Below are 16,117 nucleotides of genomic sequence, written 5' to 3'. Positions count from 1 at the left end.
TTTTCATCTTCTCTATAGTTCAAAGTTTGCCCATCTCGTGATGCTAAATTCTCAGGCTCGTTGCACTGCAAAAATTAGTGCATCCAAAAGAATAAGAAAAAGCTTTATACTCAACCAAACTGTTGTATCAAAGAAGTCAATGTTAAATAAAAGTAGCTTCATACTGAAACACAATATTGTGCTTTTTATTAGTAAAATCATGTTATGGCCAAACAAACTCGGCAATATTTATAAAATTGAAATATAAAATAGCTACAATAATTAATTAAAACTTCAAGTACAATATGGATCATCTCTGTGAACTGAATGAGGGAAACAAAGAAAAAGAGCATATATTCTTACAATGAAATTTGATCAATCAATAAAATTAATGCAANGAATGAGGGAAACAAAGAAAAAGATCATATATTCTTACAATGAAATTTGATCAATCAATAAAATTAATGCAATTGTCATAACATTTCTACAGTATGAGCTTGGCAAAAAACAACATTTATTCAAGAAACGATATAGAATTGTTTAGAAAGGGAAAAAATATATATATCAAGCACTGTAAAATTTAAGAAGTAATAGTAAGCCAAATTTAAATAAACACTACAAGAAGTAGGAAAGTTACCTTTTTCAATTTTCTGTTGGCCTTTTTACATTTTAAAATTGTGTAGTCTTGGAGGAGTAGTTCTCTCAATTTTGGAAGAGAACATTTTCCTTTTTAGCAGTGACAACATAAGATATAAAGGGGGGTGTAGAGATTTAATAGAATGTAGAGGGGTGTAATTAATTTTCAAACTGATTATAAATTGATAGATTACAGTTTTCAAAGTGATTTTAATAAGAAGAAACTTTTGGGCTTTCAAAATTATGAATGTAAGCAGCTAGACTCGTTTTTTTACTTTAAAAAATCACCATTTAAATGGATGTAGCATATAATTTATGTTGAATTTGTTGCAAGTCTTTTCGAATTCTTCAATGGTTTGGAGCAGTAAAACACCACTTATGGAGAATGGAGAGACATTCTTAAAATGCCTTTTAAAACACCTTTTCATTTTTAGTATTTAATATAATATGATATGATATAATTATTATTCACTATTTAATTGTTTAGATATTTTATAATATTTTGAATTAAGATAGGGGTAAAATAGTATTTCAACTTTTACTTTTGTGGCTTCCCACTTATAGTATAATATATGATATATGATATTTCACACAACTATTAGCATAACTGATGTAATAAAACACCAAAAAAAAAGGGAATTTCATTTACCTGAGTCTGTGCAAATTCACGTAGGACATCAGTGGAGTAGAAATGAGGTCCACAATACCATCCAGGGGTGTCGGCAGCTGCAAGATAGTCACTATACAAGGTAGCCAGGAAGGCAGCTGCAAGATAGTCACTATACAGTTAGCCAAGAGAGAGACGCACAATAACTATCCAAGACCCGCTGCACAGAAAAGACTTCTCAGTTTCTCGTCTTCTCCAAATTTCCACTATTCTGGTAAAATTACAGCTTCCTCAAGCTTTTGTTGTGTTCACATATTTGTGATTTTCGTGTGAAAGCTTCTATTATAGTTGCAATTGTTCTAGATCTTTCTTAGGGCTCATTTCTTTTGTATATGTATATGTTTTCAACTTTGACACTATGAGATTTACTTCTTGTGAGTTGTTGATTTTTGCTTAATAAAACAGTGAGGAGTAGCTTGCCTAGTTCAAAGATTTGGATTCCCTGTATCTATTTATGGGAAGCAAGCATTCCAAGGAAACAACATCCATAAATGATGCTTCTAACTTGAATCATCGGATTCCTGTTGAAAGTAGTCGAATTCCTTTTGTAGCTTTGCAGGAAGCAACAAACAACTTCGATGACAAGTTTCTCATTGGAATGGGTGGCTTTGGGAAGGTTTACAGGGGTGTTCTGTGTGATGGCACAAAGGTGGCCTTGAAAAGGGGTAATCCTAAGTCTCGACAAGGTATTGAAGAGTTCCGAACAGAAATTGAGATGCTCTCACAGCTCCGCCATCCGCATCTGGTTTCATGGATGGGATACTGTGATGAAAATAATGAGATGATTCTAATTTATGAGTACATGGAGAATGGGAACCTCAGGAGCCACTTGTATGGGTCAGATCTACGTCTACCCACTATGAGCTGGGAGCAGAGGCTGGAGATATGCATTGGGGTAGCAAGAGGTCTGCACTACCTTCATACCAATGGAGTTATACATCGTGATGTCAAGTCTACAAACATATTGCTTGATGAGAATTTTGTGGCAAAAATTACTGATTTTGGAATATCCAAGACAATGCATGAGCTTGATCAATTTGATACTCATATTAGCACAAACGTGAAAGGAACTATGGGCTACCTTGACCCCGAATATTTTAGGAGGCAAGAACCGACAGGAAAATCTGATGTTTATTCTTTTGGTGTTGTTTTATGTGAAGTTCTTTCTGCTAGGCCTGTCGTAACTCCATCTCTTCCGAGGGATCAGGTCCACATGGCTGAATGGGCATTGAAGTGGCAGAAGAAGGGACAACTGGAACATATCATAGATCCCAATCTTATTGGCAAAATAAGACCAGATTCCCTCAGGAAGTTTGGAGAAACAATGGAGAAATGCTTAGCTGGTTATCAGGTAGATAGGCCATCTATGGGTCATGTGGTGTGGAATCTAGAGTATGCACTCCATCTCCAAGAGCCTGTCATTCAAGATGATTCGTAAGAAAACAGTACCATCTCTGTTGGCGAGAGCTCTTCACAAGAAAACAGTATCAGTCATGTTGATGCCAATTTATCTGCTGCTCAGATGGAGAATTCAAATTTTGATGATCAAACAGTAGTCTGGGGATGAGTAGGGTTTTCTCACAATTGATCAAGTCCGAGGATGGATATCTAAGTGAAAGTGGTAAATACCATCCTTAAGTGTTCGTTAATTCCACGTTTGTTCATGCATCATAAGAAGATTGATTTAATGTGTTTCTAACAATTTATTCTACAAATTTCTGAGTTTTATATAGAAAGTTAACTTTGGAAATATGCATTGCTCTACCTGTGGATCCTCTCTTCATTCTATTATGTGTGTTCGATTGCTTCACATGTTGTATATGGTTTCTAATAAGTTATTTGTACGTAGAAAATCATTCTATTAATATCTTGTCAGCAAAAAGACACTTTCAAAACATGGAACAATTTTGAGCCTCTGGGAAGACCTGATAACATAGTTCTTTGATACCTATATTCCCTCATCATGTTGCAACCTTGCGGAAGCAAAAACATGGTAATCCATTTTCTTATTGTAAACAGGCAAACGAAAGTTGCCATTGTGTACCTCTTCTGGGATCTCTTAGAGACGGTCCCTCACATATCCCTAGATGTTTGATGTGTTTGAGATACTCTGTAATACTGCAGAATTAGTGGCTATGAAATAAAGTAAAATGTAACATTAAAGCTTGTTATTTGATCTCTTTATTGCCATACGATATCTGAAAGTATGGCAACGGTTAATCTGTCAAAGAACCAGGTAAGCAAAAGTACATTTATTTGACGAAACCCTCGCATTATACACTACTCTCATTAGCAAGTGATACTCTCCTGCTGATGCCTACCCCATTGTAAAGAAGACAAATTCCCAACCTTTGTAGTACCAATTTCAACTTTGCAACTTAGCAAAATGCTCTAATCTCCAGCTTTTTCAAAGATGACTTTTCTACATAGAAATGACGATTTGATTCAATTGATACTCTGCAGAAATATAACTAGTATCGCAAATACAGTCTCCTATTCCTTTTCCTCTCAGCAAATCTGTGGTAAGCAAATATTTACCAAATCATAGAAATAAAACATCAGTTCAAAATCATCCTCACTCCGGACCATAATATAGGTGATCCAATCAAGTATGTAGTAATTTTTATTTTATTTTTACAATGCAATCAAAGTATATATGTAACATTGATCACAAAACTATTGTTATACCCCATTTTAACTCGAGGTCAAAACGTGTACAACGTATTGGTGATTTCCAAATTAGTTAACTTGAGAAGTCGCCACCTAATTATTTTTAAGGCAAATTAGGATGCCTAAATTATTAACTATGTAATGCTAAAATTGACTTCAATTAAGGTCTACTAAACATGAAATTCTAGGTAAGAATTCTAGTTATCCTAAAGGGAAGGGGTTAAGCATCCTCTAAGATCCATTAAAGACGGTTACCGGCCAAACTTAGATTAGTTAATTTTAATAGAAAGACATGAGTGCTAAATATTAAATGATTGAATAACCAAGTTGGAAAACATTTTTTTTTTTTTAAAAGCTCTTTTGCAATTTATTAGAATGAAAAGAAAGATTTAAGAATGAGTAATTTCTTTAGATCAATTTAGACAAATCCATGTCTAAAAATAAGTAATTAAAAGAAAAAGACACTTGCTCATTGACCGACAAGGTGCTCCCGTTAGAAAAAGTTTTTTAGAAAAATAAGAGTTTAGAACAACAAATTTTCTTTGTAAGACATTGCCAATTTTGAGCCAAACTTAATAAATCTAGTGAGTTTAAAATGGCGCAAAAGAAGTATTTTTTTTTAGAAAGGTTCGCCAAATGAAGTTTATAAAAGGTAAAGTGACTAATAAGGTTTGTATCTAACTAAAGGTACCCAAACCCAAACATCTATATTAAGTTAGTTATTATGAAACAAGAAATTAACACATATCCAAAACACATAAGCAAGTTAAAACAAATAAATGCTAAATGATAATAAGTAAAAGGCGACTCCAAAAGTGAATTTTGCTTGCTATTTGGATAGTATAGGATATCAACTTCATGTGCGGGTATGATGGTGTCGAGTCTATGAGACTCTAATTTTGCGAGAGTCCTTAATCAAGACTCCATTTTGCTCCAAAGTGTTCATGCAAATAAATAGAGGGTAAAAAGATTAGTAAGGTGAATCCACTTTAAAACTATATCAAATAAACCAAACATGAAGATAAGTAGAAGTCGTACAACAAAGACACTATCCGGAATAGAAAATATGCAAGCGTAGGATAAGCCGACTTATTAACAAAACTCAAAGTAACCGACCTACAAAATAAAACTAATTTTCAGGTTTAACCGATTTAAACCACAAAGAAGCTTACCTTTCCAAACCATGAATTTTAACAATTCTTTATAAGTAATCTATACTAAAATATTCAGAAGAAAAGGGCAAAGTAAAATTAATATACTAACAGAGAGTAAAACAAAAGGAAGCTTAAGCTTAAGTTTATAGGTATATATTTGTATATATAAAACTAACGCCTAATAATGACAATGCACATGATTTGTGCCATAGTCCTTCAAATATTAAATATGATAACTACTAACTTACAAATTTAAAAAAAGAACAGGAACTTATACACGTGATTTGATTAGCAACAAAAAAAAAGTGTAGAACTTAAACAAAATACCTACAACCAAGGCTCTCTTTTACATTTTTTAAAAGGAAGCATGTGCAAAACTATTTCTAACAGAAGCAAGGATAATAGCCATTACTATTAAACATTTTTATACGTTTCAAAACATGACCATTGAAACTTTAGCATATAAACACACAAAATAAGACATTTAACTGGGAACAAAACAACAACGCATCTTATGTAAATCCAATTCTAGAACTAAGTCATTAACAAATATCCAATTTTAAAACTAAGTCATTCTTTAAATTCGAGGTCTAAAAAAAAGTGAGGGGAAAACAATTTCAAGTCTGTATAGATCTCAAAATGGATACAAACATATTTTAACATTACTTTGATTACAACTGAACTAAGCAAGAATCAGTCTCAACATACAAATTTCTTAGAGCAACNTACATTTTTTTGTAATTGTGCACCCATCTTGCGGAAATCCTGGATACGCCTCTGAGAACTAAGTCATTAACAAATATCCAATTTTAAAACTAAGCCATTCTTTAAATTCGAGGTCTAAAAAAAAGTGAGGGGAAAACAATTTCAAGTCTGTATAGATCTCAAAATGGATACAAACATATTTTAACATTACTTTGATTACAACTGAACTAAGCAAGAATCAGTCTCAACATACAAATTTCTTAGAGCAACATAACACTCTAATCACAGTAACAAAATTGAGGAAAAAGACAAGAATGTCACCTACTATAGGGCAATGAATGGGGCTGCTGCAATCAAAGGTCTACACTCACACAATCAACGAATTCTACGAAGCTTGAGACCAGAGTTTTGGCCGAGATAAGAAGAGAATGACAAGCTATTTTTTTAGAGTAAAAATCAGTGGTTCAAGGTGCTATGAAGGCAGAAAACTCTCTCCAAACGAGTGCAATCTCCTTGTATTTAAAGGAATGAACTAGGGTTATAGGTTTAACATTTGAGCGGGACAACCGTTTGAATTTTGAAAAAAAATCTGCTAGACGATTCTTTCTCAGAAATCTCAAAAGTTCTTTGGCATTTTCTCTTGACCAAATTAAAGAAGAGAGATGAGAAACAAAGAGAGCTAGTAGAGTTGTCAAGGCTTGCATGGAATTGGAAAGGAAGAGCTCTGTCATTCTTGAGGATTGCTGGAATTTAGTCGGAAGAGGAAAGAAGAACAATAGAAGAGAGAGAATCCTACTGCTAGTTGAGAAGATAAGGCTTATTAGGGCTAGAATTGATTTTGGGCTGAAAATTGGGCCGGATTTGGGCCAAGTGTAGGAACGAAAATGGGCTAATTTTGACATATTTTAGTGTAAAGAGTGGGCTGAAACATTTGGATCTTTTCTTCTTTTGAATTGTTTTGAACTTCTAACTTAATAACCAATACTTAAAATGTTATAAGATGACAACTAATAATTTACGTAAATAAAAATATCGATATTACGACTTTATGCTAGTATTAAATATAGATACAAGATATCGACGTATAATTAATTTAACAAAATATGAAACTTGAAATAAAATGATGACAAATGATTATTTAAGATAAGAGGTATAAAAAATAATATTAGTAATTTTGATAATAAAACTAATAATTTTAGAATATATATAGTTGTAGTAATAAAAATAGTTGTAAAAGGGATAATTTTATACGTTATTAAATTAGAAGCTCAAAAACAATAAATTAGAAGGAAGGAGGGTCAAAATTGGGTGTCAACAACTATAATCTAAACTATACACAGAAAGATTGAGTGTTACCTTTATGAAAATTGATTCACAACAAAAACAGCTACAATCTATTACCAAAATTGCTTTCAGTATTTTTCTTCCTCTCCGCATTCTCATTTTATTTTTTAAAAAATGGTGCAACATCTTAAATTGGATAAAAAATTATGTGTTCACAAATGTCACTAGATCAAGATCACATAATTGTGGCACATTTATTGAAAATTATCCAACAAATATTGAGGCAGTTCATGTTCCAGTTTACAATGAGTATATCATTGGTTTGGTTTGTTACATACATACAACACTGTGTATATTGATACATTGCAAATAACAAACAAGCCGTTGAGCACTTCTTCAAAAAGGGAGTTCTACATCTAGATTCTAGACCAGCCTGAGCCAAAGCTTGTACGTTCGAGGTGCTCATCCTGTTTCTTGGATTGCTTCAAACTTCTCTGAGCCAGAATCCCATATCAACCACATTATGAAAAAATGAATCTATGGACACAAAAGACTGGGGTTGATAAAAGCAACGATCAACAAATTATGGTTTCCAGGCAGCTGGCGGAGGTGGTGGAGTAGGGAACATGGGTGGTACTGCTGAGAATATCGTGTTCTTGTCAATTCCAACACTCTTATCTCCAGATAGAGCTACGAGGGCTGCAACCAAACCGGCATTTCCGGCAAGTGTTGGCTCGGTATAATTGTAATTAGTACGAACATCATGGAAACCATCATTCTTGTCTGGCCCAGCAACCATGGCTCCAACAAGAGTATTAGGATTAGGCTTAGATGAATCCCTCCACTTCCATCCTCCTTTACAATTATACTTGACCTTGTTTTTAGGAACTGATGCGCCTCGATGGTGGACACGTTTTGGATAGTGATTGCCAAAGCCAACAACATAACTCATTTTCCTGGGGTTCTTGCCAAGGATATAGTCGATCTAAAAGTCAAAGAAGAAAAATCAAGTTACTGTCAGAAATGGTTTAATATTCATCAAAATTTAGCTAGGTAATAAGAACATGCTTACACTCTATATAGTTGGAGCAACTTATCTCCAACTAATCTCCCACGGGCCAAAGGGGACTAAAAGTAGTTTTGGAATAATTTTTTCACATGTATATATGTAATATTTCACACAACTATTAGCATAACTGATGTAATAAAAAACCAAAAAAAAAAAAGGGAATTTCATTTACCTGAGTCTGTGCAAATTCACGTAGGACATCAGTGGAGTAGAAATGAGGTCCACAATACCATCCAGGGGTGTCGGCAGCTGCAAGATAGTCACTATACAAGGTAGCCAGGAAGGCATCATTGACTACATACTGAAGTGGCTGAGGCCTTCCATGGTTTAACTCTATCAGCCCACCTGCAAACACCCAACGATTTATATTTAACTTCCCACAAACTCCTCAAAACATTGTACATGCTAACTAGATTAAAGATGCTTACCTTTCGTTCGATTAAATGAAGTGAAGAAGGGCAAGAAGGAGCACATGACTATGCTTGTCTGGTTATGAAATGTACTCAAAATTTCTTCATAAGGATATCCAGGGCTCAAGAACAATCTCAAACGGCTTAGAAGCACCTAATTACAAGAAATGAAAAACATTAGTTAAATACAATATTGATCTCTCATATAAATACATACAAAATAAAAAGTAATACTTTAGTGCAAAGAGAGGCTATATGTTCTTACTTGTGCTCCAAAGAGCTTATTATCCCAGCTGAACACGCCATAATCAGGACCTCCCCAGAAAGCACCAGCGTGTTTGGCAATACCAGGAGTTGTAGCAAGCTGAAGATATGAAGTATTTCCTGTAGCATAATACAGCCAGGATGCACCCCACACAAACTCATCCCAATAACTAGTTGAATTGTAGAAAATTGAAGCTTCATTTCCGCTACTGTATCTACCACGCTGTTCCCTGGCAAACTTGAACAAAGTTCTAGCACCATGGACAAGCTTTTGTGAGTACACCTTGTTATCCTTAAATACAATCGAGGCAGAAGCCAGAGCAGCAGCCATCTCGGCAGCAAGATCCGAGCAACTGTGACATTCAGTTACAGGCCGTGGATAATCAATGTCTTCTGGACGCACCCAACAATAGTGATCATTGGGATCTGGTCCTCCTGAAGTATCCCCTATCCCCACCTATATAACAGAGCACAAATCCTTATATGAGATCAAGTATGTATGATCGGTATCTCAAAGATTGAGAGAAACAAAACACGTGCAATCATTGATTTCGTTTATGTCAATTAAATATAGTATTTCAAAATGCCAAACGCGTGATCAACATCATGCATAAATTAGTCTATCAATTGATGAAAACAAAACAATTATATAAAATCTTAAATCAATATAAATGAATGAGATTTACTTGTGCAACAACTCGATCAATGGTATCAGCTGACGAATTGAATGTTTTCAAGAGATAATCAGTCCCCCACTTGATAATATCCTTGACATGAGTGAGCTCTGCAGCAGCTTCATATTTTGCAGGATACTCAATCACACTCCAACTCAACATAGTTAAAGCAAAAGATTGAGGGAAATTAAACTTTATCGCATCTCCTGCATCATAATAACCCCCAACCAAATTCTTAAACGTAGTCGAACCATCCGATTTCCCATCCTGCAGAGCTGAACTCCCTCTCCATGACACATTATTATGCTTAGGAAGTTTCCCCGCTGTCAAAAATCAAACACAAAATCAAATCAAAACCTCAACAAATAACTAAAATCACGTAAAAAATTGGGGAAAAAACTTACAGCGCTGTGCATTGAAGAACATAAGAGCTTTACGAAGAGCTAAAGTGTAGTTATCTGGTGGAGGATTATGGTGTCGGTGCTTAGGTACAGTTTTTACAATAAGAGTAACAAATCCAGCAATAAGTGCAGCTGCAATAATACAACCGACAGTCCATTTGAATACTTTTCTACTAACAATAATACAACCCAGATCTACATATTTCTTCTTCTTTTGCTCTGTAGGACCTAACAACCAACTTTGCTGCGTTTCATCTAAATTTCGTGACAAAGCTGCTTTATCGAAATCCTGTAAGTTTCTGCTCCGATCATCATCAGTAGCAGAATCTGTTGCATTAATTTCTAATGCACCACCCCATGGATCCCTCCCGTACATACTGAGAAACAAAAATAGTTTTCAGAGAATGAGAATTGTTGATTGTTTGAGCTCAACAGTAGTGAAGGGAGGGAGAAAAATTATTAAAGGAAGAGGAAAGTGGGTGAGGTTAGTAGGTAATAATGGAGTTGTGGAGTATATGAAGCTGGAATATTGGTGGGAAATATACAGTTGAAGGCACCGACACCGACACTTGTGCTAGTAGACAAAGACACTATAGCTAAGCTGACCCTCTTTGATGGTTCTTTGCTTCCTACTTTAATTGGAGTGTAAAATTAGCTATTAATTTAGATTCTCTTCATTCACTTTCCACTCTACTAAAAACAATGATCTTTCACTTGTAAGAAAAAAAATATTATTTTATTTGTGGTCTTTTAATTTGGCAAGTTAAATAAAGAATGAAAAACTTTCTAGATTTATCGCAACACATCAATTATATTGTGATAAATTACTTATACTGATCATTAATTATATCTTAAAAGGGTGTGTAAAATTTAAAATAAATAAGTAAAAGTGAATGGAGGGAGTACATTTATAGGATGATGCCATTTTAAATTCAATCAATAATTTTCATTCTTTTTAATTAGAGATAATGGTAAGAAAAAACCTAAAATATCATGTTTTAAAATTTATCTCATATATACAAACTATTAATTACTCTTTTTTTGCAAGATCGGGTATTTATGTTTCATACCTGAAATTTTTTAAAACATGTATGTGAATTAATGATTCAATTATCACGTGGATGAAGTTCTATGGGCAAAGTAAATTGTTATACATTATTTTGACAATTGTGTCCAAACACTTGATCTAGTAAACTTCAGGGTGTTCTGATAGATAGTTGATAGTAATAATTTAGATAGAAAAAATAAACATCTAGTAGTTTAGATATAAAACATACAAAAACATGATACTTAAGTGTATTTTTCAATATTATCTCTTTATCCAATGTCAATTTTAAGTACAAATATTAATAATAACATAAATATTATCATATATTAAATAATCTAAATTTCAAAAAAATTACGATCATATAAATATAGTAGTAATATTTAAGATATGAAAAATATTTTAATCATTTTAAGTTTTGTGTCTATTTAAATTAAGCTATATAAATTGAAATTAATGCAATTGGAGGATATTAATTTTTTAAATAATACAGTACATAATATAATAGAATATATACTATAAATAATGTGTATAATCACAACTTCATCACTTTTTTTAAAACTAGTTTTAAAATAAAATAAAAAAACTTATGTTTAATTAAGTATTGAGTAGTTCATACATGAGATTCACTAACATATATATTTATTAATGTTTGATTAACTTATCAGTACTTCCGACATTTTTATTACTCTTTTGCTTTCAAATATCCTTGCAGTTTTCTTTTTATACACCACTTGCTTATTGGACTTTAGAGATAAAATTGCTCAAAATTAACCCATATTAATGCCGTAAGTTATTCATTTTATTCTTAAATATAATTTAATTAATTATTTAATATGTGTTAAGAGGGAATAATTCTTTGCCATCAACTCCTGCTAATTCATCCCTATAAAAGTAGTAAAATCACCACATTGTAAATCATTAAATTCTCTGATTGAATACTTGAATTTCATTTTAGTAGAACTTATTAATATCATTACTCGTTCATCCATTTTGAACATTTATCAAGCTTGTTCGGAGATATTACCATCGAAGATATCATTTAGACTCAGGCTAAAGCAACACATTTGTTCAATATTATTAAATTCAGACAATTTATCTTAGGTTACTTCTTATTTACAGCTTTTCTTGCTTAAATATATTTCACATTTTAATCAATCCAAACCATGTGTCCTTTAAATCTCGCGTACAAATTTAACTGTATCTCTTTAAAATTAAACAATGTACAATTCCATTATTACAACCCGGCATACCACTATATACGAAGCCTCTATACCAAATAATAATGCACGTATTGTTAGGACAAAAATTTGTTAAGAAATCCATGCACGTATCTCTTGATCTATAAAAAAAAAAATTAATTAATACACAATTTTTAACATTTGAAATAAAATATTTAAGTGTAAATAAATTTCAAAACAACTTTATAAAGCTTCACTAATAAATGCACAAATCATTCTCAAACCATGCGGATCAAGGAATTCAACTGCTCTCGATACAATAAGAGGAAAATTTGAAGTTTAAGAAATTCAAATTTGACTTTGGTCAACATTTAATTAAAATAACTTTATATAAATAATTTAATAATTTCACAGGTTTAAATATAATTTTTAATTAAATAGCATATTTGGTTTGTTTGTGTTGTTGCGAACCTGGTGCGATCGCAACTGTGAGATTTATCACGGGAGCGATCGCACCTCAATACCTAACTATTGGCCGACATATGAAAGGGCCAGTAAGGGGAAGGGCTAAAATGGAAATTTACAGGTGAACTAGCAGACGTTTTTTTTTTTTTTTGGTTGCATTATTAGTTTAGGTGCAACTTGTTCCACCGACAGTACAGGAACTATATAATTCATTGGTTCAAAATGTAATATAGTACTTTAACAGCTTGTTTGGATGCTGGTTACCTATTGTATTATATTATTAATTTAAATATAATATTTATTTTAATTATAACAGTGATAAAAGTTTTAATTTAGGTAACTATTGATTTGATATAATATAATATAATACAAAACCTAAAGAATATAAAGGGAAATGGGAAAGAAACACAAGGACAGGACAATGTTTGGGGTGTACGAAAAATACAATTATACCCTCATTCATGAGGCTTTTTATAATTTGATAATGGTTAATATACTTTTATATGTTTTCACTTTAAACTTTTTAACGACTAAAACTAAATGATTTGATTTGATATAAACACTTGATAAACTTTATTAGTATAGTCATCATCATTGAATTTTGTCTAGCTGCGATGTTATTTTCTTTTTCTTTAGCATATAAAATTGTGGAATAACCCTCGTACCTACTCTTTTAATAAACTAAAAGAAGACAAAGAAAAGGAGATGATGCCTTACTTCTCAATAATTACTATATACGAGAAATGGCCATCTCAATTTCCTTTTAAAAAATATGATGTAAAAAAGAATCACCATATATTTACACATAATAATGAGTAAATAAAATATTTATCTTTTATATACACTCATTATCATTAATTAATATATTTTATTACCTTAATATATCACTTAACCATAATAAAATCAAATTAATTGGATGAAGAAATCAAATATGAGTAAGTTTTTCTTCATTATGGAATCCATTTCATATGCATGCACTTATTTCTAGTATGATATATTCCGCACCTAATGGTGGTTGGTTTTGGGATTTTTTTAAGTTAATCACATGGAGGATTGTTCTTTTTATTTATTAACTATTATTACATTATTAATAACCAAAACGGTCATATCAAAGAAAGGAAGATGGTGTCTCATCACCTCAATACCTATTCGGGAAATGAACATCTTAACTTCCTTTGAGAAGTATATAAATACTAGAGGGATACGGCCCGTGATTAGCACGGGCCCAATATTTCACAATATGGAGTAGTGGATGCTTGAAGATAAGTAAACTATAGGCACTTGTACTCTATTGATGCAAAAATATGTTGAAAAAATATTTAAAAGTTATATTGTAGAACACTTTGCATTTTACATAGCCAAAATAAAATAACACAAATAATGCCTAATTGAACTACCACACATAATTTTTTTGGGCAAACTACATAAATCTCACTAGTTTAGGTCCTAATTATTAATATTTCCGATAATTTCAAATATTGCTTCCTTTACCATATTTCATGCTTAGGATACATGAGTTTGAATTTGTGAGATACATGTATCTACTGAATGGACAATTAATTCTAGAAATTTAAATTAATCAAATCCCTTAATATAAGGAGGAAATCAAGGAGTGTATCTATATTTAATTAATTTCATTTTATTATTATTTGAAATAATAAATTCATTAATATTATTAATAAAAGACAAAAACATGTATATCTTGATCATGTAATTTGATTAGTTTCATTACATTACTCTTAAAATAATAAATTCATTAATTTGATGTATCTATTATAAATATATGTTGTATACAACAAACCAAACACTAGATATATGAGTATCAATTCATTAATATTATTAACAAAAGACAAAAACATGTATATCTTGATCATGTAATTTGATTAGTTTCATTACATTACTCTTAAAATAATAAATTCATTAATTTGATGTATCTATTATAAATATATGTTGTATACAACAAACCAAACACTTAGATATATGAGTATCATACAAGTACATTCATATGTATCATAGAAATATCTACTATTAATTTCATGTATTTGTTACATGGGTCTAGTATTAATTTCATATATCTATTTATATGATCTAATTTTAGTTTCATGTATCTAGTATTAATTTGATGTATCAAGTGTCAATTTCATACATTATATTCAAAACATGTATCTCGGATACATAGTATGCATATACATATAATATGTGTTTCTAAATATGAAATGTAACTGAAACATACAAATTTAGGATCAAATCATGACGGTAGATCAATATCTGTCTTATCATTAATCCAAGAACAAAAGTAAAAAATTTCATAATTCTTCATTCTTTTTTTAGCATCTGAATTTTTTTCTCATAGATACATATAATCTTTATAACTCAGATACACGAACTCTTGATTAGAGACATGTACACCTAATGTGTATCCAATATTGTTGCACTTACCAATTGCCATGTATTTAATGGTGTATTTGTTCTGTTAATTAAAGTTTGGCGTAATTCTTCCATCTTGATTATGTTCATAGTTGATCAGGACATCTCACTGCGATGGTGTTTGCTTTACCTTTTGATTTATCATGTTGCTCGCTTTGCCTAGATTTGATGGACCTCCGATAGAGTCATTGAAAATTTCACTTTTTCATCCCTCCGACTAATAAACTTTTGAAGAAGAAGGCCCTTAAGTCGTTAGAAATGAAATTTGAGTCAACTAAAGAGTGAAATTGTTAGGAAAAAATCCTGACTAATTTGGCAGAAGAAAAAAAGCAAAAACAAACTACTTGCAAATAACACTAATTGCCATTGTATTGTAGCATCCTCTGTACAATAAAATACATGAACTATAATTTTCTAAAAATGTTGCATTATTTGCATTGAATCAGGTAATTGTTTGCAGCAGTTGACACTTGTTAATAAGTGGGAGGTAGGTGGGGGAGATTAGGGTTGGAGATTGGGGGAGATGATGAGAGAAAAATATATTTGATTGTTATTAAAATGTTAATTGTGGAGTTTAAATGTAACGATAATTAATTCATCCTAATTTTAAGGGATGTGGGTATTATCTTTAATAATGTATGGTATAAAATATTAAAAGTGGTACTATATGTAATTGTTTGAAAGTAGAGGTAATATGCTAGTGATGTATGTCTAATAAAGTAGTTTTTCCAATTTTGGGCTTTCCCTTCATCTTGAAAGTTAAAGAACCTTGAGTGGTGTTTGGAAAAATTTTATTATGGGTGAGGCGCACATAGTGTCAGTTGTGTGAGGCGTTTTTTGGCTGCCATTTGTATATTGTGGGGCCCATATTGTACTTGTTTCATTTCCTTACTTTTTCTCTTTCCATTTTAATCTTTTCTTGTACTTCTTTCTTTCTTACTTGCATTTTCTTTGTTTGCTTGCCAACTCTCTTTGTAATTTTATTTTAATAGAAAAAAACTTTAGAACTCACCGACGGATATATATATATCAGATGAAATTAAATTATTATTTTTTAAATAAATTCGAAGAGATTGAAGAGAGTGA

At 31.8% G+C, this 16,117-nt stretch overlaps 2 protein-coding genes across 6 annotated transcripts in view; one reads left to right on the top strand and one right to left on the bottom strand.

The window, feature by feature from the left end:
• Nucleotides 1–3,036, top strand: part of LOC125867024 (probable receptor-like protein kinase At5g59700) — a 7,288-nt gene extending 4,252 nt beyond the window's left edge. The window contains exons 1-2 of one of the 2 annotated variants that reach the window (XM_049547443.1): nt 1,271–1,496; nt 1,688–3,036. In XM_049547443.1, coding sequence (XP_049403400.1) covers nt 1,737–2,720 — 984 coding nt within the window. In that variant the 5' untranslated portion in view covers nt 1,271–1,496; nt 1,688–1,736 and the 3' untranslated portion in view covers nt 2,721–3,036. Of the gene's footprint in view, nt 1–1,270; nt 1,497–1,687 lie in introns of those variants that run through there. The other variant, XM_049547444.1, reaches the window with a different exon arrangement.
• LOC125867008 (endoglucanase 25-like) overlaps nt 1–10,505 on the bottom strand; it is a 237,868-nt gene extending 227,363 nt beyond the window's left edge. For 2 of the 4 annotated variants that reach the window (XM_049547423.1, XM_049547420.1), the window contains exons 1-5: nt 9,917–10,505; nt 9,525–9,835; nt 8,840–9,295; nt 8,593–8,728; nt 8,337–8,509 (exon numbers count right to left, since the gene is read on the bottom strand). In XM_049547423.1, the coding sequence (XP_049403380.1) occupies nt 8,337–8,509; nt 8,593–8,728; nt 8,840–9,295; nt 9,525–9,835; nt 9,917–10,289 (1,449 nt within the window). In that variant the 5' untranslated portion in view covers nt 10,290–10,505. Of the gene's footprint in view, nt 1–7,320; nt 8,081–8,336; nt 8,510–8,592; nt 8,729–8,839; nt 9,296–9,524; nt 9,836–9,916 lie in introns of those variants that run through there. The other 2 variants (XM_049547422.1, XM_049547419.1) reach the window with 2 other exon arrangements.
• Between the last annotated feature and the right edge of the window lie 5,612 nt (nt 10,506–16,117).

This window comes from Solanum stenotomum, chromosome 6 (genome assembly GCF_019186545.1).
Source record: "Solanum stenotomum isolate F172 chromosome 6, ASM1918654v1, whole genome shotgun sequence".
Taxonomy (NCBI): domain Eukaryota; kingdom Viridiplantae; phylum Streptophyta; class Magnoliopsida; order Solanales; family Solanaceae; genus Solanum; species Solanum stenotomum.
The sequence above is the reverse complement of the archived record's forward strand: the minus strand, read 5'-3'. Positions and strand labels throughout refer to the sequence as shown.